The 22992-nt window shown below is 40.2% G+C and overlaps 1 protein-coding gene across 1 annotated transcript in view; it reads right to left on the bottom strand.

The window, feature by feature from the left end:
- LOC140210614 (Fanconi anemia group A protein-like) overlaps positions 1-22992 on the bottom strand; it is a 119763-nt gene that overhangs the window by 78940 nt on the left and 17831 nt on the right. Inside the window, exons 8-13 of the mRNA XM_072279742.1 lie at positions 22626-22738; positions 20683-20765; positions 18377-18410; positions 12868-12937; positions 5704-5816; positions 4227-4303 (exon numbers count right to left, since the gene is read on the bottom strand). Of these exons, the coding sequence (XP_072135843.1) occupies positions 4227-4303; positions 5704-5816; positions 12868-12937; positions 18377-18410; positions 20683-20765; positions 22626-22738 (490 nt within the window). The remainder of the gene's footprint in view (positions 1-4226; positions 4304-5703; positions 5817-12867; positions 12938-18376; positions 18411-20682; positions 20766-22625; positions 22739-22992) is intronic.

Below are 22992 nucleotides of genomic sequence, written 5' to 3'. Positions count from 1 at the left end.
TTCAATATTATTAGTGTTCATAGTATCTATGGAATAGAAGATGCAAGAAAAAGGTATGGAATATATATCAGAAAGTAAAAGGCAAAGCTTCAGCTATCCAACAATTACATATTGTAATCGCACAATGAAACATATTGACTAGAGGCTTTTCCTGGTTTCAGAAATTAAGGAAGAAAGGTACTGAACTAGCCAGGGTAGTAAATGTATTGGTGATTGACTGACTGGAAGACACAGATTTATTCTTTGTTTAATCTTCCTGGAGAGATGGAAAAAGGGGGATAAAATGTCCCTAGTAAAAGTGCAGAATATTAATGTCTATTTAACTACCTTGGACCAGACATGAGGAATACAGTATTTTGACCCAAAGTAACACCAGTCCAAGATGTCCAGAGACCAATACAGAGAAATTACTGAGGCAAAGTATTACAGCTTGCCCCCTTTTACAAAAGTTCTGAGATAATAGTCTGGTGAATCAAGCCAAGTCCAAACTGCTTGGTCAATTTGAGTTTATATCCTAGCATTGTTAACTTATGAGGCATTTAAACCTGAAATTGAAATCAGTCATAACATTATATTTTCTGCTGATACGTTTTTTTGATACTTCTGCCCTTACACAATAATTATTCTTCCACGTCAAATACAAATGATATTGACCGCGCACTGATGATGGCTTCTCAATTGGAGCTGAAACATCTGCAAACATATTGCCAAGCTTGGCAAATAACCAGACTTCCAGATTTGGCAATCATAACTATCTTGTAACCATAGTAATTCACTTGGGACATATGTACTTATCCTCAATCTGCTCATTAGCTTATTTCATACAAATAAATCTTGAACTGCTTCACTTACATGGACGTAAGCATTGGATGTGGCAGTGTAATGGTTTGATTAAAGTACTTGGCCTGTTGCTATGCTTAAGACCAGTAAATTTAAAGGATTGTAAATGTTCAGAATAACACAGAAAACACTGGAGGAGCTCAGGGGATTTGGGCGGCATCTATGGAAGAAATGAACAGGTCAACATTTTGGGACAAGGCCTGTCATGTGGAAAATTTGAAGGGGAAAATATGTTTTTATTAAAATTGCTTTGAAGAGCTTTGGAGTAAAAGCCATCTACATTAACCCTTTCTTAAAAAGAAAAGAAGCACAAATAGTGAAAATAATGAACTAATAATGAACAGGATCTTTAAATTATGTTTCAAAGCCAAAAATAATTTGTCAATCTGCTTCAGGTCATCAGGTATATTCTCATCTCCATTGCAGTGGATGGCCATACCAAATACTTGTTGTGCGTTGCCTCGGTCCAGTTACTTCAATATCACATCCAGAACAGAGAAAAAGCTGAAGCTTTGCTCATTGTTTAAAAAAAAAGCAGAACAAAGCTTCAAGAGCAAACTTACATCATAGAATCAAAGAATAAAAATTCAGTAAACAGGAAGTTCAATTGTTATTTAGACAGTAAATTTTACAAAGTGGAATTTACCTTTTAGTTTTATATTGTACTTCAACAATGCTTTACAAATCTAGTCTATACCGAACCATTAACCTGCCTAGTCCCATTGACCTGCACCCGGTCACAGTCTTCCATACCCCTCTCAACCATGTACCTAACCAAGTTTCTCTTTAAGTGTTGAAATGGACCCTGCACCCACCACTTGTGCTGGCAACCTGTTCCACATTCTCACCACCCTCTGAGTGAAGAAGTTCCCTCTCATGTTCCCCTTAAACATTTCACCTTTCACTCTTAACCCATGACCTCTAGTTGTAGTTTCACCCAACCTTAGTGGAAAAAGCCTGCTTGCATTTACCCAATCAATACCCCTCACAATATTGAATACTTCTATCAAACCTCCTCTCAATTATCTACATTCCAAGGAATAAAATCCTAATCTATTCAACCTTTCCTTACAACTCAGGTCCTCTCGTCCCAGCAATATCCTTGTAAATTTTCTTTGCACTCTTTTAATTTTACTTACATCTTTCCTGTTGGTAGGTGACCAAAACTACACACAATACTCCAAATTAGGCCTCACCAATCTCTTATACAACTTCAAGATGTCGTCCCATCTCCTGTACTCAATACTTTGATTTATGAAGGCCAACATGCCAAAACCTCTCTTTACAACCATTCTACCTGTGACATCATTTTCAAGGAATTATAGATCTGCATTCCCAGATCCCTCTGTTCTACCGAACTCCTCAGTCCCCTATCATTCACCATGTAAGACCTACCCTGACTGGTCCTCCCAAAGTATAACACCTCAAGCTTATCTGCATTAAATTCCATCTGCCATTTTCTCATCTTGTTACTTGTAGAAGCACCATCCCCTTCTCTCAATTCCTCTATCTTTACCGTATCTGCACTCAGGATAAAGTTTTTCATTCTAGAATGAAGGAGAGGTCCATTCGTCCCTCCCCTTTGATCTCCTTCCTGGCACTTATCCTTGCAAGCTGAACAAGTGCTGCACCTGCCCCCACATCTCCTCCTTCACTACTGAACAGTCGTTCCAGGTAAGGCAACATTCACCTGTCAGTCTGTTGAGGTCATGTACTGTGTCTGGTGCTCCCGATGTGGCCTCCCGTATATCAGTGAGACCCGACGTAGATTAGGAGACTGCTTCGCAAGCACCTACGCTCCGTCTGCCAGAAAATGCGGGATCTCCCAGTGCCCACCCATTTCAACTCTACTTCCCATTCCAACAGATCCATCCATGGCGTCCTCAGCCGCCATGATGAGGCAACACATAGGTTGGAGGAACAACACCTTATATTCTGTTTGGGATGGCATGAACATCGTTCTCTCAAACTTCCAGTAATGCAAACCTCCCTTCACCATTTCCTATCCCCTTTTCCCTCTCTCACCTTAACTCCTTGCCCACCAATTGCCTCCCTCTAGTGCTCCTCCCGCCTTTTCTTTCTTCCATGGCCTTCTGTCTCTTTCACCAATCAACTTCCCAGCTCTTTACTTCATCCCTCCCCCTTCAGGTTTCACCTATCTCAGGTTTCTCCCTCCCCTCCCCCCACCTTTTAAATCTACTCCACAGCTTTTATTCTCCAGTCCTGCCAAAGGGTTTTGGCCCGAAACGTTGACTGTACTCTTTTCCATAGATGCTGCCTGGCCTGCTGAGTTCCTCCAGCATTTTGTGTGTGTTGCTTGGATTTCCAGCATCTGCAGATTTTTTCATTTGCCATTTTTCAGCCCATTTTTTTCAGATCCCGCTGCAAGCCATGACAGCCTTCCTCACTGTCCACTACACTTCAAATCTTGGTGTTATCCGGAAATTTGCTGATCTAGTACACCACATTATCATCCAAATCATTGATATAGAGAATAAACAACAACGGATCAGCACCAATCCCTGCGGCACACCACGAGTCATAGTTCTCCAGGTAGAGAGACAATCACCTACAACCACTCTCTGGCTTCTTCCGTGAAACCAATGTCTAATCCAATTTACTACCTCAACATGAATGCCAAGCAACTGAACCTTTTGACCAACCTCCCATGCGAGACGTTGTCAAAGGACTTGCTAAAGTCCATTTAGATAACATGCACTGCCTTTGCTTCATCAACTTTCCTCGTAACTTCCTCAAAAATCTCTGTAAGATTGGTTAGACATAACCTTCCATGCACAAAACCACGTTGACTATCTCTAATCAGTCCCTGTCTGGTCTCCTTGACTGCTTTCCAATAACTTTCCCACAACTGAGTCAGACTCACCAACCTATAATTTTCTGTCTTATTCCTAGAGCCTTCCTTAAACAACGAACAACATTAGCTATCCTCCAATCCTCCAGTGCCTTACTCATGGCTAAGGATGTTTTCAATTATCCTCTGCTAGGGACTTGCAATTTCTGCAGAAGATCTGAAGGAACACTTTGCTGGGCTCTCGGGATTTATCCACTCTAATTTGCCCCAAGGCAGCAAACACCTCCTCCTCTGTAATCTGTATAACCTTGCTGCTGCATTTCCTCACATCTATAGACCTTTGAGATACCCGAATGTTTGCAATGGGGACTGTTTAGGTGTAAATGGTTGCTCTCCATCTGCTGCAGATCACATACAGTGCATTTTTATAATGCTCTAGATTTGTTAGACCATTCTTTCTTAATACTTTCCATAAATTAACCAAAAAGTACTATTATTTATTCCTTGTATTTGAAATAATTTCACTTTCTCATACATGTAACGAATTTTAAAAATAGTCACCATAGTTAATTACCTTCCTGTACAATGTTGTTAGAATAGTCTTCGTTTTCGCAAAGCACCATTCGCCTTGCATGCGAATAGCATCTGATGCTTAAAAAAAGATGAAATATTAAAGATTTATGTAATGTTTTCTTCTGACCAAATCATTATTTAGAAGCAATTCCTTCAGTATCCAAGGTAAGATCCATGAATCAGAATTCACCATTTTGTCCATGCTCTTTCTAAAGAAGAAGTGAACAGTTCAGCTTTATGATCAGCCATGTCACCCAGGGTAAAGAACCAAAGGTTCACAAATCCATTTTCAGAAATGAAGTTATGAGTGAGGGGGATTGAACTGTTCATCCATCAGGGACTGCTAAGAGTGAGCAATGTCAGACAGTCCTTTTTGGGGCAGCCAAAATCAGCCTTATTATGAGAGACACGAAGACAGGAACCATTATCATCCATAGGTCAGTATCACAGTGTCAGCTCTTGTTAAACATCATCTAATCAACAGTGATAATGACAATTGCAAGTGATTTCTTTTTTTTTTTCAGTTGTATTGTTCCCAAAATTCAGTAACAATACTGAAAAAACAGGTGCAGCTGTAACAGAAATGCCATGGCATTACATTGAGACTATGGTGTTTAAATAAAAACACAGTATTTCTAACCTTGAATGCCATTACTGGCATTGATACAAAGTCCTATCAATGAAATGACATTACAGATTACTACCTATGTCATCATGAGAAAGGAACACAAGCAGAAAAAAAAAAATGAACATTGTATCTGTACAATAGATCTAATTTTTTTTTAATGTAAAACTATTTTAGTAATGCTAAAGAATGGCAGCAACACCATAAATGAACTGTTGAGGTAAGATACAAAATTACGGTAATAATACAGGATGAACATATGTAACAATTTAGGTTTTTCCACCAGAATTTTACTAGCCAATTCAATTCTTTGTAAATCTATGATTTATTCCAATCAACCTGTATATCCTGTATCAATGTTTGACTGACATGGTTCTGGCTTTGCCAAAGAGTCAGCAAAATGGCTGCCCCATAGTGACAAATGAATATCCCAGAAAAAATATACAATTTCTACAGCAAGTCATCTTTGATCCATAGGAATTGCCCAAGGAAAAAAAAAGTGTTTTCAAGAGCCTTTTTTTAAACATTCAATAAATTGTTTTAAAAATTTTGAATGGATAGTCAATAACATTGAAAATACTTGATAACTTTTAAAGACAACAAAGCTGGGATCATCACTATGCTACCTGCCAGCTGTTTCATGTGTAAGGCTTGTTAAAGCTCAGTGTGTGACCCCACTGCACTAAGATAGTTCCATGAAGACCCAACAAGGAAGCTTTCACCAAAGTTCTTCTTTACAAGAACACTTAAGATCACTACAGGACAAGTGTGTATTTCAGTAGAGTGCTGCATGTGGCAAAATAAGGGCCAATATAATACAAGTTTAGCACTTTCAAAAACTTCTAGTTTTTACCTTCAAGCACGGGATTAAAGGTGAGAATCTGAGTTAGTGTGTAGTAGAAGAACTGCTTTAACAAATCCAGTGACACTATACCATGGAACAATGTCACATCAAACACATTCAACCTAAGAAACAAATTCAGGACAAATTATTAATGTTTCAAAGTAGTTTTGGTTTCGTATTTAAAATATATATTTATAAACCAAAGCATCACAAGGCTTTTCTAATTCAGAGACCAGGACAACAGGAATATCTAATTATACAGTGATACATGTCCAAACAAATAAAGAGATTTTACATGTTAAATAGAAGAACAGTAACTCTTTTTGAAAAATATGAATGCATTTGTGAACTAAGTTGTAATCCTTGTAGCTGAATAATGCCCAGGTAAAACATACTCTAGTCACAAAATAGAATTTGGACAGAAACAAGTAATATTCTTGGCCAATGTTGAATATTATGACCCAAGCCAATTCAAATAATAATCATTCCTAAGACTGAATTTATATTTCCTGTATTTCATTTTCATAGAGAAGGGAAAAATATCTTTGCTGTAGTTATCAACACATAACTAACATCTAGATACTAAATATCTCACATAGTCACCAAGGACAATAAATGAATTTTTGATTCAATATGGAATACACACACCACAACAAGAACAACTAAATTATATAAAGATTTTTAAAAAGAACAAAATTTCTCAGTTAAACAAAGAAAAAACATTGGTAGTAACCCAGAGTGATTACTGTATATTGGAAAATTTTATTTCCCTTTCTCCTACTAGATTTTTATTCCACTGAGGATCCTTCTCCCCTCCCCCACCCTCAGACCCCAATGTAAATCTTTCCCAAATAAAACAAGCATAAAACATAAAACTGGTTTGCAGGGACTGATTTTTTTTAAATTGCAGATCTTATTTGCTGACAGAACAGACAAATTGTGAAACCCAATTTCCACTGAAACTCTGCTCTTCAAAATGGCCAATAACACTGGACAACAAGGATTTTGCTTCCTGAATACATTTTGGTGTATCTTATGGACTTTGGGCTGCTGAAATGAAAATCACCATGAAATGTCCGATCATGCACCATTTATTGAACTCGCCTATATTTGTTATTTCAATTTATATTTCAAGTCAATTAAAATGTTACCCATAATGTAAGCTGAAAAGTTTTCTATCTTGACCAGGCATGCTTGGGCATGCTTAGACAGGGCGGTTGCTGCATGGCAGGACAAGTTTTATGAAGGGCTTCAAAAGCATCGTGAACACTCCGTTCTATGCATTGCATTTACATGTATATCGGTTTGCGATCACCATGCACGTGCTCTACGCACATAGCATTTTGTGTGTGTTCACTATAATAAACTAATCATATTTTCAGGAGTATTTGTGATAGCAAAATGTCTTGCCAATGTTACAACAGCTATGGTACTTTCTGTTATATTTGTTGCAAGTATACATTCAAATCTCAAAGGTGGAGCATGACTCTTCTTATTAAGAAAGCCTATCTGCGGGCCGGCTGGTGGTGCAATGACATCGATGCCAGACCCGGGAGCGGAGGTTCTCAGGTTCGAAACCAGTCGGGTCCGCTCCCAAGCACGCTTTCCATCCGTGCTGGGTTGAGTGTCAAGATCGCAAGTCGACCTCGTAAAAATAAAAGGGAAAAACACTGCGAAAATATCTGTGTGTGGAGTGGCGCGCCACACAGTCTCTTTCGCTCTGCGCCTTGTAAAAGCCATGAAAAAGACATCATCACGGACGCACTCTCAGACTCGCACGCACGCAGGCACACGCAAAAAAAAAGCCTATGAGCTCTACTTGGTGCGTAAAATTGGTGACTAAGACAAAGCCTGGGCTTCTCATAATTGTGAGAAGATCTTAGAGCTTGCCTCAGAGGTACTCAGAAGTCAATGCCATTCATTCTCCCAATGATATGGCAAGAACAGAAAGATCATGTGATAGACTGCTGCTTCTGGCAAACCAGTGTGTTTGATTTCTTTGCTAAAAACAAGAAATCCATTGACTACTCCAATCTCCCTTCAGTCATGAGACCTGTGTGGCATGATGATAGTCTTTCAGTAGCGAAGCCAACAGAGACAGAGTCTAGAGAAGACAAACGAAGATGCCATGATGCATGAGTCAGGAATGGAAAGCAACGGTGATACTTATACAGATTTTGAACCCTTTCTGTTGAGTGAGCATCACCTGATAACTCAATCTGAGTTAAGTAACCTAGTCAGAGACTTAGGTTTGTCAAAGACAAAAGCAGAATTACTGGGCTCAAGACTGCTAGGATGGAATCTGCTGACACCAGGCACAAAAGTTTCTGTGAAGGATTTAGGTATTTGAGACAGCCATTACCCAGAATAAATGATGCCAAGATTAAGGAAGGCATTTTGTTGGTCCACGAATCAAACAGGTCATAAATAACAGGCAATTTGAAGAACTTCTAGTGGAATTGAAGAAAAATTGCATGGAAGGCATTCAAGGATGTCATTGATTTTTTTTTTTTTTGAGAACTACAGAATACCAAGCTACCTGCAGCTGCTGGAAAACATTCTTGGCAGAGTGCTTAGAGGATGTGCAGACCAGCTAGCTGAGATTCTCACTAACATCTTCAACATCTTCCTGAGCAGCACCGACGTTCCTACGTGCTTCAAGGCCGCCACCATCGTCCCTGTGCCAAAGAAGTCTTCAGTGTCCTGCCTCAATGACTACCTTCCCATCGCACTCACATCCATCATCATGAAGTGTTTCGAGAGGCTTGTCATGAAGCACATCAAGACCCTGCTGCCCCCCTGCAGTTCGCATACCTCCCAACCGTTCAACAGACGACACCATTGCCATCACCCTCCACCTGGCCCTAACCCACCTGAACAAAAAAGACACTTACGTTCAAATGCTGTTCATAGACTTCAGTTCAGCATTCGACACAATCATTCCTCAGAAACTGATTGGAAAGCTGAGCCTACAGGGCCTGAACACCTCCCTCTGCAAATGGATCCTAGACTTCCTGACTGGGAGACCCCAGTCAGTCCGGATTGGAAGCAGCATCTCCAACACCATCACACTGAGCACGGGGGCCCCCCAGGGCTGTGTGCTCAGTCCACTGCTGTTCACTCTGCTGACCCATAGCTGTATTGCAACACACAGCTCGAACCACATCATTAAGTTCGCTGATGACACGACCATGGTGGGTCTCATCAGCGAGAACAATGAGTCAGCATACAGAGGGGAGATGCAGCGGTTAACGGATTGGTGCAGAGCCAACAACCTGTCTCTGAATGTGAACAAAAGAGATGGTTGTTGACTTCAGGAGGACACGGAACGACCACACTCCGCTGAACATTGACAACTCCTCTGTAGAGATCAATAAGAGAGCACCAAATTTCTTGGTGTTCACCTGACAGAGAATCTCACCTGGTCCCTCAACACCAGCTCCATAGCAAAGGCGGCCCAGCACCGTCTCTACTTTCTGCGAAGGCTGAGAAAAATCCGTCTCCCAACCCCCATCCTCACCACATTCTACAGAGGTTGTATTGAGAGCAACCTGAGCAGCTGCATCACTGCCTGGTTTGGAAATTGCACCGTCTCAGATAGCAAGACCCTGCAGCGGATAGTGAGGTCAGCTGAGATGATCATCAGGGTCTCTCTTCCTGTCATTAGAGACATTTACACCACACGCTGCATATGTAGAGCAAACAGCATTATGAAGGACTCCACGCACACTTCGTACGAACTCTTCTCCCTCCTGCCATCTGGCAAAAGACACCGAAGTATTCAGGCTCTCATGACCAGACTATGTAACAGTTTCTTCCCCCAAATCATCAGACTCCTCAATACCCAGAGCCTGGACTGACACCAACCTACTGCCCTCTACTGTGCATATTGTCTTGTTTATTATAATGCCTGCACTATTTTGTGCACTTTATGCAGTCCTGGGTAGGTCTGAGTTCCGGTGCAGTTTTGTGTTGTTTCTTTTTTTACGTAGATCAGTGTAGTTTTTGTATTGTTCATGTAGCACCATGGTCCTGAAAAACGTTGTCTCGTTTTTACTATGTACTGTAACAGAAGTTATGGTCGAAATGACAATAAAAATGACTTGACTTGACTTTGACATTCTTCAAGCACACAAAACCATGAAATGCAACAAAGATTCATTTTCTGCATTCCCATTTAGACTTTGACCTTGCAAATGTTGGCACCGTCAGTGACGAGCACAGTGAAAGGTTTCACTAGGACATCGCAGTATGGAGTAACAGTATCAGGGTGACTGGAATTCATTGATGCTGGCTGATTATTGTTGGACACAAAGTGAGAAGCCTCAGATAATGAATGCAAATGAAAGTCATCGACAAAACATTTTTAGCTTAGTTGAATTATTGCAAAGCTTCAGCACTGTTATGCAATTAAATGCATTATATTGAATAACAGTCAATTTCTTGGTTCTCCAAATTCCAAAATGATACAAATAGTCTGAAATTATATTTGTGTTCAGCATCACGCAGTCGATCATAACCAAAAAAATTTCTGAGGAAGCAACACTTTCAAAACAATTTGCTGTCCAGTGTAATCAGAGTAAGCTTACAAAGTTCAATATAGTTTACCCTAGTACCTCATCCCATATACACACCATCATCTGTGTGAAAAATTTGCCCTTCCTTCTTAAATCTTTCCCCTCTCCACTCAAATGTATGCCCTCTATTTTGGACTCCTTAGCCCAAGTACAAGCATGTGGCTATTCACAACTTCATATGCTCCTCATGATCTTACAAACCTCTGGAAGGTCACCTTCAACCTCCTACTCTCCTGGATAAAAAGTACTAGGCTATTTAAGTCTCTCCTGATGACTAAAGCCTGCAAGTCCCAGAACATCCTCATAAGAATGTTTTGCACTCTTTCCAGTTAATGACATCTTCCTATAACAGGACTATCAGAACTGCACACAATACTCCAAACGTACTGTGGTTGGTTGCACCACAGGCTGGTATGGAAACACCAATACCTTTAAAAGGTACATCCTACAAAAAGTAATAGATTCAGCTCTGTACGTCACGGGTAAAGCCTTCCCCACCATTGAGCACATCTACGTGAAACACTGTCGTAGGAAAGCAGCATCCATCATCAGAGATTCTCACTACCCAGGCTGTACTCTCTTCTTGCTGCTGTCATCAGATAGAAAGTACCAGTGCCACAGGACTCACACCACCAGGTTCAAGAACAGTTACTACCCCTCAATCATCAGACTGTTGAATAAAAGGGGATAATTACACTTAACTCCACTTGCCCCAAGTACATGGGTTGGGACGTTATGTTGAAGTTGTACAAGACATTGGTGGTGCTCAATTTGGAGTATTGTGTGTAGTTCTGGTCACCTACCTACAGAAAAGATATCAATAAGTTTGATAGAGTATGGAGGAAATTTACAAGTATGTTGGGAGGAGTTGAGGACCTGAATTATAGGGAAAGGTTGAATAGGTTGAGACTTTATTTCATGGAGCGCAGGCGAATGAGGGGAGATTTGATAGAGGCTTACACAAATTATGAGGGGTACAGAAAGGGTGAATGCAAGCAGACTTTTTCCACTTTGATTGAGTGAGGATTAGAACTAGAGGTCATAAGCTAAAGGTGAAAGGTGAAATATTTAAGGGGAACCTGAGGGACAACTTCTTCACTTGAGGGCGGTGTGAATGTGAAACAAGCTGCCAAAGGAAGTATTGGATGCAGGTTCAATTTCAACACTTAAGAGAAATTTGGCCAAGTATATGGATGTCTATGGTCCAGGTGCAGGTCAATAACACTAGGCAGAATAGAAGTTTGGCACTACTACATGAGCTGGAGGTCCTGTTTCTGTACTGTACTGCCCTATGACTCTAAATAACACAGGAGTATCCACAACATCCCCAGTTTACAGTTAGGGTCTCTTCATAACTTGAACAATTCATAAATTGTACATCTACCACAAACTGAGCTTCCAGGTGGCAAAGGATGCCTATAGCCTGAAGCAGCCATCAAACCTATACTATGGGTCTCCTAAATGCTTGTCTGTATATACAAGCAGTACATATCAAACATCCACAAACTGGGGAGTCCCTGTAATCTGATCCCATTTATGCCACCTGTTACCATGCAAGCAGAAAATCCTCTATTCTTTACATCTCACCCCTCTCTTTTCTGCTATTCAAAGCTGATTTATTTTCTCTTGCCCAGTGCTGAGGAAAGGCTCTGGATCCAAAACATTAACTGAAAATCATTTGTCCACTCACATCTTTGCAATCATTAAGTTAGATCATGGGTGACCTTTAATCTGTGCGCCACTTTCCTGTACAACTTTAATCCCTTAATATCCAAAATTCTATCAATCAGCAATTCAGATTTTAGGCTGGAAGCCTTCCAAACAGATTACATCATCCAGATCAACTAACTGTCAAGGTGACATTCCGGGCCACGTGCTCAGCTCAACACATTAGATCACTCAATGACAGAGCAATTCCTGTTGGGTGTTGCAAACAGATGCATCTGGATTATCATTATATTTATGCTAACAGTACACACAGATGCAGCATTTTTGCATGTGCAGTAAATTAAGACAAATGCAAGTTGCCAGCTTTATAGATGAGCCTTGTTATGACACAAAAATTATTTCAAACTTTGTGAGGTAAAGGATTGTTATTAATACCCAATTTCCATATCGGTCTCTGCAGGATAATTTTAAATCAAATTCAATAATTGAAGACCCAATCGGTGATGACACAGCTGAGACAACACTCAAGGCAATATCACTGATGTCAGTAGCCCAGGCCAAGGTGGCTTCCATTAGCTACAGCCTCCTTGCTAATAGTCTGCCGTTCTTTTTTAAATTTCTGTCCAAGCATATGCATCTACAGGTATCAGAACAAAATGGAATCGGCCTCCATGATCATGTCCTCTGCAGTCAACTAATTGGACATGATCACTATTGCTAATTATTGCTGTCCTCGAAGCCTTAGCTCAGGAAGACAGTCGACACATTGCGGAAACAACTGGGGAGGAACAAAAATTTAAAAATAAAGCTTGAGCAAAGGACATTTTATTTCAACCATGAACCTTGCAGCTTTCAGCCAGTCTTCCAGTTCTGAGACACTTTCTTCCAGTGTTGACAAGATCAAAGGATGGCTGAGATTTGAACATACCAGAACAGAGTTGCTTTCTGCACAGAGGGGTCGTCTTTTTCTACTTCCTTACACACATTATCCAGTAACCCTGGAAAGAGAAAAAAAATTCTAAAAATAGCTTGGAAAAGGATACATGTGTATGAAACATGCAGACTTTCACCATTCCTCATAGCAACAACAGTCAACAATAACTTGCGTATACCTTGATATAAAAATCACCAAAGCAGCCACAAAAGTAAAATTCAACAGCACACAGTGCAACAAGGAAAGCATTAGCAGTGGCAAGCAAGAACTTCATGAAAGAGCTGGATCTGAAGTAAGAAGAGGTGGTGGACAGACTTAAGTAGAACATTACAGAGGGTTGCTATTAGAAGGCTGAGGTTGTCAACAATAAGATGGAGGGAGTGATGTATGCACGGCAACACACACAAATGCTGGAGGAACTCAGTAGGTCAGGCAGCATCTATTGAAAAGAATACTTTATACTTTATTGTCGCCAAACCATTGATACTAGAATGTACAATCATCATAGCGATATTTGATTCTGCGCTTCCCACTCCCTGGATTACAAATTGATAGTAAATATTAAAAATTTAAATTATAAATCATAAATAGAAAATAAAAAAATGGAAAGTAAGGCAGTGCCAAAAAACCAAGAGGCAGGTCCGGATATTTGGAGGGTACGGCCCAGATCCGGGTCGGGATTCGTTCAGCAGCCTTATCACAGTTGGAAAGAAGCTGTTCCCAAATCTGGCCATACAAGTCTTCAAGCTCCTGAGCCTTCTCCCGGAGGAAAGAGGGACAAAAAGTGTGTTGGCTGGGTGGGTCATGTCCTTGATTATCCTGGCAGCACTGCTCCGACAGCGTGCGGTGTAAAGTGAGTCCAAGGACGGAAGATTGGTTTGTGTGATGTGTTGCGCTGTGTTCACAATCTTCTGCAGCATCATCCAGTCTTGGACAGGACAACATCCATACCAGGTTGTGATGCACCTTAGAAGAATGCTTTCTACGGTGCATCTATAAAAATTACTGAGGGTTTTAGGGGACAGGCCAAATTTCTTTAGTTTTCTCAGGAAGTAAAGGCGCTGGTGGGCCTTCTTGGCAGTGAACTCTGCTTGGTTGGTCCAAGTCAGGTCATTTGTGATATTGACCCCAAGGAACTTAAAGCTTTTGACCTGTTCCACTTGCGCACCACTGATGTAAATTGGGTCGTGCGGTCCGCTACTCCTTCTGAAGTCAACAACCAATTCCTTCGTCTTGCTGACATTGAGGGATAGGTTATTGTCTTCGCACCATCCCACCAGGTTCTTAGACCTTACAGAGCCTCAACATTACATCCTCGTCTATGTATTCCAGTCCCCTTGAAGTACACACTAACTTTGCTAGATACTAGATGAATTTTTTTTTAACATGCACAGACTGAATACACAGACAGGGATACTGGCAAGGAGAATCATAACATCATGTTTGTGAAGAAAAAGCATTTCAGGATGTATATTGTATATATTTCTCTGACATTGAATTTGATCTTTGAACACCATTTCACTGACAAAGTAAAATATATGTTATAATCCCAAATAACCTTCCTTATTGGTCAATGAACAATCCAATGCTTAGTGAATTTTGCTTCACAAAGGTACAAAATACCCATGTGATTAACAGGGGGGGGTGAAGGAGGAGAGGGGGGAGGGAGGAGGGGGAGGACGAGGAGGAGGAGAACGAGGACGAGGAGGAACCACCTTTTCCCTCCACCTGATACCTCAACTCCTTTTCTGTGCAGTTCCCCATAGTCCTTAAAAAATAGCTACCTTCAACTTAAGTAATAATGAACTAATCTCCACAAGAATCTCTGAGGCAGATTCACCTGGCTAAGGATTGTGAATAGTTGGAAATCTGTATCCAGAAGCGTAGTAAAGTCTGAGTCACTGAATATATTCTAGATAATAATTGATGGGTTTTTATAAATATTATGTATATTAAAGAATATCGGGATAGTGCAGGAAGGTGATGCTGAGGATGCAAATCAGCCATGATCTTAATGAATGATTGAACAAGCCAAGAGGGGGTGGTAGTTGAACATCCTTTCCTGCTTCAATTTCAAAGATTTCAAAGTACAAAGTACATTATTATCAAAGAATATATATTACATAACTTATAATTACACAATTATAAATCTCTGATGCTCTTTCAGCAAATAGGAAGGACAAGCTACAGAAGATCAAGAATTGACCTCAATTTGAATACCTATCTATAACTTTGGCTGAGCTGAAACTTATTAATGACAGGAACCTGGTGAGTATGGCACTAGAAGAGTTGGTCTTTAATGGACAATAGAATGAATGAAAGGTGCAGCAGCAGTTGGATTGAGGCAAGGGTGGATGTGCACAACACTACATGACAAAAATTGTCTGCTTTCATTGAATATGCAAGAAATTCAACTTGAAGTTAAGTAGATCACTGAAGAATTAGATTGACTAATTGGAATGTGAGCACCTGAATGTAAAAGAGCTGATTTTATAGAGCACTGCAGCACAGGAACAGGTGCTTTGGCCCATCCAGTCTGTGCCAAGATGTTATTCTGCCTAGTTCCATCGACCTACATTTGGGCCATAGTCCTCTATACCCCTCTTATCCATGTATGTATCCAAAATTCGCTTTAATGTTGCATTGCTTCTGCTGGGAGCTTGTTCCACATTCACCACACCCTCTGAGTGAAGGAGTTCCTCTTACATATTTCATCTTTCACCCTTAACCTATCACCTATAGCTCTAATCCCACCCAACCTCAGTGTTAAAAGCCTGTTTACATTAACCTTATCTATATCTCTCTTAAATTTGTATACCTCAAATCTCCCCTCGTTCACTAATGCTTCAGGAAATAAAGTCCTAACCAATTCAAACCTTCAAGATCCTTCGGATCCTCGAGTCTCAGCAACACGTACTTCAATCTTGTTGCTATCCTTCCTGTAGGTAAGTGAGCAGAACTGAACACAATATTCCAAGATAGGAATCACCAACAATTTTTACAACTTCAACGTAACATCCCAATTCCTGTACTGAAGACTTTGATTTATGGAAGCCAATGTGTTAAAAGCTCTCTTAATGACCCTATCTACCTGTGACACCACTTTCAAGGAATTATGGTTCTGTATTCCCAGATCCCTCTGTTCTACTGCACTCCTCAGTGCCCTACTGTTCACTTTGCAAGTCCCACCCTGGTTTGTCCTTCCAAAATGCACTACCTCAAGTTTGTCTCCATTAAATTCCATCTGTCATTTTTCAGCCCATTTTTTCCAGCTGGTTCAGTTCCCACTGCAAGCTTTGATAGACTTCCCTACTGTCACAATCTTGGTGTCATTGACAAACTGCTGATCCCATTTACCACATTATCACCCAAGTCACTAATATATTTAATGAACAACAGCAGATCCAGCACCAAACTGTATGCCACACCTAGTCAGAGGCTTCAAGTCAGAGAAGCAACCCCCTACTGTCACACTCATGCTTCTTCTGCAAAGCCAACGTCAAATCCAATTTATTACCTCATCCTGAATGCCAAGCAGCTGAAACTTCTTCACCAGCTTCCCATGCGGGACCTTGTCAAAAGCCTTGCTAAAGTTCACGTAGATAACATCTACTAACATTCCTTCATCAATATTCCTGATAAGCTTTTGAAAAGCTCTATGAAATTGGTCAGACGTGACCCACCACACATAAAGCCATGTTGACTATCCATAATCAGGCCTTATCTATCCAAATATTTATATATCTGGTCTCTTAGAACACCTTCCAATAATTTATTTACTACTAACGTCAGGCTCACCAACCCTATAATTTCCTGATTTATTCTTAAAGTCTGTGCTGAACAAAAGAAAAACATTAGCTATCTAGTCCTCCAGCACCTAACCCATGCTAAGGTCACTTTAAATCAGTCTGCTAGGGCTCCTGCAAACTTACAAAAACTTTTGAATTTTGATGTCAATTTCAATTTCAAAATAACAAATTACACCTCATATTCTTCGCCAGCTTGGTATCAGCTCATCCCTCTGCAATTGGACCTTGGACTTTCTGACTAACAGACCCCAATCAGTTAAGTTAGACAACTTCTCCACCTCCACTCTCACCCTGAACACCAGCGTGCCTCAAGGCTGTGTGCTAAGCCATCTTCTGTACTCTCTTTTCAACTATGACTGCGTTCCTGTATATGGTTCTAACTCCATAATCAAGTTCGCAGACGACACCACAGTGGTTGGCCTGATCAGAGGGGATGACAAGACTGCCTACAGGGACAAGGTCCAGCACCTGGCCGTGTGGTGTGCTGACAACAACCTGGCCCTGAACACCCAGAAGACCAAGGAGATCATTGTGGACTTCAACGGAGCTGTAGTGGAGCGTATAACAAGCTTCAAATTCCTTGATGTCCACATTTCCAAGGATCTCACCTGGTCCCTGACCTCCTCCATCCTGGCCAAAAAGGCGCAATAGCGCCTTTATTTCCTGCGAAGCATCAAGAAAGCTCATCTCTGTCCCAGGATACTGACGGACTTTTACCGCTGTACCACTGGGAGCATACTCATCAACTGCATCTCAGTGTGGTATGGCAATTGTCCCGTATCGGACCGCAAAGCACTCTAGCGTGTGGTGAAAACTGCCCAGTGGATTATCGACACCCAATTACCCACCATTGAGAAAATCTACCATAAACGCTGCCTGAGCAGGGCGACAAGCATTATCAAGGATGCATCTCAACCTAACCATGGACTTTTTACTCTCCTTCCATCCGGTTGGCGCTACAGGAGCCTCCACTCCCGCACCAGCAGGCACAGGAAGAGCTTCTTCCCTGAGGCTGTGACACTGGTGAACCTCACATCACAGCGCTAAGCAGTATTGCACCCATATTGTAGTGTCTCAGTACTTTTATATTTGTCACTTACTTTTTATTCGCAGTTATTTTGTAAATAACACTACTCTTTGCATTTCTGGTTAGATGCTAACTGCATTTCATTGTCTTTGTATCTGTACTCAGCACAATGACAATAAAGTTGAATCTAATCTAATCTAATTCTGCTTGTGTAGTTTACAACCTAATGGAATTAATGTTGGATTTTCCAATTTTATGTCGTCCACAACCCTGACACTCTTCTCCCACGCACTCATCTATCCACCTAGTTTTATTCTCCTTTTCCTTACCTTTCTCATCTCCTCCCTTCTCTCCCACCAGGTGCCATGTGCGCATCCTCCCCTCCTCATCTAGTTCTTCCTTTCACCTACCAGCCTCTGTCCCACCCCTTCCAAAGTCTGCTATACAGGGGTAAACATTCCTCTTCCCTCAGTCCCAATGCAGGGTCTCGACCTGAAACATCAGCGTCCACCTTCTGCTTCTATGGACTTTGCCTGAATTGCTGAGTTATTCCAATTTAATATTAACAATGGATTAGTAACACTGAAAACAAGATATTTTACAATCAGTAATTTAGTCATAAGCATCTTAAAAACACAATATATGCTAGATAACAATTTCTACTTACATGAAAGCATTCTGTTCAACACCTCAAAACAAATCTGCAAGAGGAGAATTAAACTATTTCAGTAAGGTGAGTTAATTGCAAAATTTAAACCTATTCCAAAAATTTGCAATCACTCTGCTGATGACATCACTTTTTGATTATATGTGTGTTATGCATGTGATTACATTTCCATGTAGGAACAAAAAGTGACTGGACAATTTCTCTTAAAAATGACTTCTTCGACCCAAGGAATGAAGGACATAGAACCCAGGGATATCCACATCCCACGTGCTAACAGGAACCAAGGGAAGTTTTTATTTGTTAACTACATAACATTTGAGACCCAAATGTCAACTGCAAGAAGAGTCACAACCACAAAAAAATGCACCCAGATTTACTCTTTAAAAGAACCTTCTTGCAGGACATATTTTTCTCTGTACCCAACGGCTAGCCAACATTTCGCAATAATACTTCATCATTTCATCCCTTAACAAAAATAATGATACAGATGACCAAAGATGATAGACATAATCTGTCTTACATCTGACTCTCAGTGTCATCGCTTTCACAGATAAACATAGAAAAAATGTTCATACTATAAATAAGACTAGTGCAAAATGTTCCTACTGTACATACTTTCTGTTTCAAGCTATAAATCGCTTGATAATGTAGTTTCATCAAATCTTGCAGCACAGTTCTTGAAACATGTACACTAAGATAATATTTTGTCTGTGGGTGATAATTTGAAGTATAATTTCAGAATAGCCACAACAATCAGATTTCAACAATATCTTAAATTGCTTCTGTTAATTCATTCATCTCAAAGCACAAGACACTGTGACACAGATTGAACAAATTCCTTTTATACAGGAATGCTTAATAAAATAAAATGTAGTTATTGATTTTTTTTTTGGGAATGTTCCGATTTTTAGAGTCAAAATCCATTGCATGACTGTGACCGAAGCTTCATTGATGCAAAGATCATATTTTCCATAATTATTACCTTTGTTAAAGAGGACAGATAATTTTAAAAATATATAAAAATGGCAATTTTATAATACAAAGATTCTTGTTTATATTGAACTATGACTTCCATTTATACAGAATACAGTAACAGAAAATATTGGCTCTTTTTAACAAGCAACAGCCAATTAGCATACTGAACAACTAAGCTTTAACCCTTTGTATGGTTTATGCACTAAATTCACAGAAGGTCATCTGAGGTGGTCCTGAAGCACAGGGTGCAGTACTGAAATAAATCTTCAGCTGAAATTTTGATCATCAACTTTGATCAGGTACTTTTGTGCAATACACTTCAATTGTGAGTCTATCAGGGTCATCTACTTTATCCGGCGTGTCCACCTGTACATCAGTGACACCTGACACGTATTGGGGGACTGCGTTGTTGAGCACCTTCACTCTGTCTGCCACAAAAGGCAGGATCTCATGGTGGTGAGCAATTTCAATTCAACTTCCCATTCACATTGTGACATGTCTGTCCATAGTCTCCTCTACTGCCATAATGAGGCCAGATTCAGGTTGGAGGAACAACACCTCATATTCCATCTGGGTATTCTCCAGCCTGATGGTGTTAACATTGATTTCACTAACCTGTGGTAATTTCTCCCCCTCCTCATTCTCTCTCTGCTTTCCCCATTCTGGCTCCCCTCTTATCCCTCTCTCTTCTCCTCACCTGCCCATTACCCTCTGGGTCCCCTCCTCCTCCCCTTTCTTCCATGATCCAATCTCCTATTAGACTCCTTCATCAGCCCTTTACCTCTTCCTGTACCTCCCAGCTTCTTACTTCAACCTCCCTTCCCCCATCCACACTCCTCCCCCCTCACCTGGTCTCACCTATCACCTGCCTTCTTGTACTCTTTTCCCTCCACCTACCACTTATTCTGGCTTCTGCCCCCTTTTTTCCAGTCCTGATTAAGGGTCTCAATCCAATAGATTGCCTGTTCATTCCCCTCCATTGATGCTGTTGGACCTGCTAAGTTCTGCCAGCATTTTTTGGGCATTTCTCCCTGACTATGCTTTCTTTTTCTCCACCATAATTCTTTGCCCACAACTTTCTGTAGGATCTCCCACTACAAAGGAAAGATATGAGGATTATTTGCATGCAAGGCTGGATATGCTGAAAACAATGTTTTAGCATTAGGTATGATGGAATAAGAAGCTCTCATTGAATCATAGCAATGTGCTAAGAATCTACCTCCTTTCCACATAATGTCTCTTCAACACATTTATGAATTTCTAGATTTTCAGCTTACACCACAGAACTTAGTTACAGACTCTAGGTTCCATCATGTCCGTGTCATTCTCACCTGCTTAAACTGCAGAGGTTTAGAGTCAGACTCCAAATTATTTGATTCCATATATCCATTTCTAACTAATTCAGTGACGATATCTGAAAAGACAAAGTATGTTTTGGCAAGCATGACGGGTTGTGAACAGAATCAGAACAAACAGAAGGTAGACAAACGCTCAAAATCAGAGTTGCTGGAAACATACAGCAAGCACATTAGCATCAGAAGAGAAAAGGTGGAACTGCGTGAGCTGTGAATTCTCCACCTGGTCAGAACTGTTCGTTGCCTTTTCTGTTATTTACTTAGTAAGCAGTGAGTTAATTCTTAAATACAAGAAAATCACAGGGCTCTGCAGAGAGTGGTGCAGCGCATCTGTGGATGTGAACTTCCCACTATTCAGGACATTTACAGCAACAGGTGCGTAAAAAGGGCTTGAAGGATCACTGGGGACCCTAGTCACCCAACCACAAACTGTTCCAGCTGCTACTTTCTGGGAAACAGTACTGCAGCACAAAACCCAAGACCAGCAGCTTCTTCCACCAGGCCATCAGACTGATTAATTCACACTAACACAATTGTACTTCTAAGCTATATTGACTGTTCTGTTGTATAACTTACTGTAAATACCATTTGTTAAGAATTACAATAATTTGTACATTGCACATTCAGATGAAGATGTAACAAAGATTTTTTTCTCCTCACATATGTGAGGGATGTAAAAAATAAAGTCAATTCAATTCACTTCAGATGTCTACAGATGCTGGAAATCTAAAGCAACACACACAAAATGCTGGAGAAACTCAGCAGGACAGACAGCATCGATGGAAAAGAGTAAACAGTTGATATGGAGGAGATGGAACTACATGAGAGAGAAAAAAAAGACAAGAAATGCTAGTACCATGTAGACTCTGAAAATAAGAAACTAAGTAAATGGTTGAATTATTCAGTGGGTATTGCACCATCTGTGAAGAGATAAAACCCTCAGAATTAACATTACAAAGTAATGACTTTTTGGCAGAACTGGCTTGTTCTGGCTAAAACAGGAAAGGCTGCCAACCTAAAATTATTGGATTCAATGTCAATCCCCAAGAACTGCAATGTACAGGTCCAAAGATGAAACATTTTTCATAGAGTTCGATTCAAGATTCATTGGATCAACATAGGAGGACAAAGACGGAGAGAAGTCTGATGGAAGTGGAATGGAGAATTAAAAGCAGCCAGTAACTCATGGCCATAAAGATGTTTTTGCACAGCAGTCACTCCACCCACATTTTGTTTGTGCAGACCATTATTGCAATGTAAAATTTACAATGCTTTCTATAACAATCTTACCAATGGGAACATGCACAAGAATTCACTGCAAAGTCTAACTGATTATTAACAAATAAAATAATACAAAAACCAAGATTACATAAGTATAATTACAGAAAAATTATTGGTATGCCTTTTGCATTGCAGAGCTAGGGAACCAAGCAGCAGAGGATTTCAGCTGTTTCTTGGCAAGTGGGCTGAAGCATCAAGTCTGGGTTTGCAGCAAATCTTCCTTTGAACTAAAAGACATATCCATCTTTATATTGTAATCACACCCTAAGGTTAAAGGGCACTTTGGGAAATTATTTCTGCTTTTATTGCTTCAACTGTACAACTAAGTTACCAGTAGTATCAATTCAATAAAAATCCATGGAACTTTTATAGAAAACAGTATTTTCTTCAGAGTATATAGCGATCCCTAACTTTTTGGTGCCCACTGCTAAAACACCACAGGATTCAGCACCTCCAGAAGAAATCACAACTTGAATTAAAGGGAAAGGCAAATTGGTTAAGACAAACTAAAATACAATGATGATTAAAGTATTACTTAATGTAGCTAAAGCATTCAGAATAAAAGTTATGTTTTGCTAAACTAAGTAAGACAATTCAGGTTTAAATTAGTGTGTGTTAATATTTCACCTTTTTCCTACCTGACAGTATTTGACTCTGTATATTTTGATGCTGGGGATGATCTTCAGTCGCTGAGCAAAGGAGACACAAGTTGTCGAAAAGCCAGCATACAACAGAAGTTACATCAGGATTACTGTTTACAGAGCAGATAGGTCAGAATTACTCTCCTCCAATCGAGTTCAGATGCATCATTTTAAATATCCTCAAAAATTTTAGATTAATACTGCAAAATTATTCAATGAATTTGGTGGGGAGGGATGGGTGGTGGGGGGAATAAAGTGTATTAAAAATGCACTGGATGCCAACATAACACTCATTCCCTTTTTCCTTCTCATGGCTAAAAGCAGTTTCATAGATCACTGCAGCTACTTGCATGTACCACCAAAC

This window comes from Mobula birostris, chromosome 15 (assembly GCF_030028105.1).
Source record: "Mobula birostris isolate sMobBir1 chromosome 15, sMobBir1.hap1, whole genome shotgun sequence".
NCBI classification, from domain to species: Eukaryota; Metazoa; Chordata; class Chondrichthyes; order Myliobatiformes; family Myliobatidae; genus Mobula; species Mobula birostris.
The sequence above is the reverse complement of the archived record's forward strand: the minus strand, read 5'-3'. Positions and strand labels throughout refer to the sequence as shown.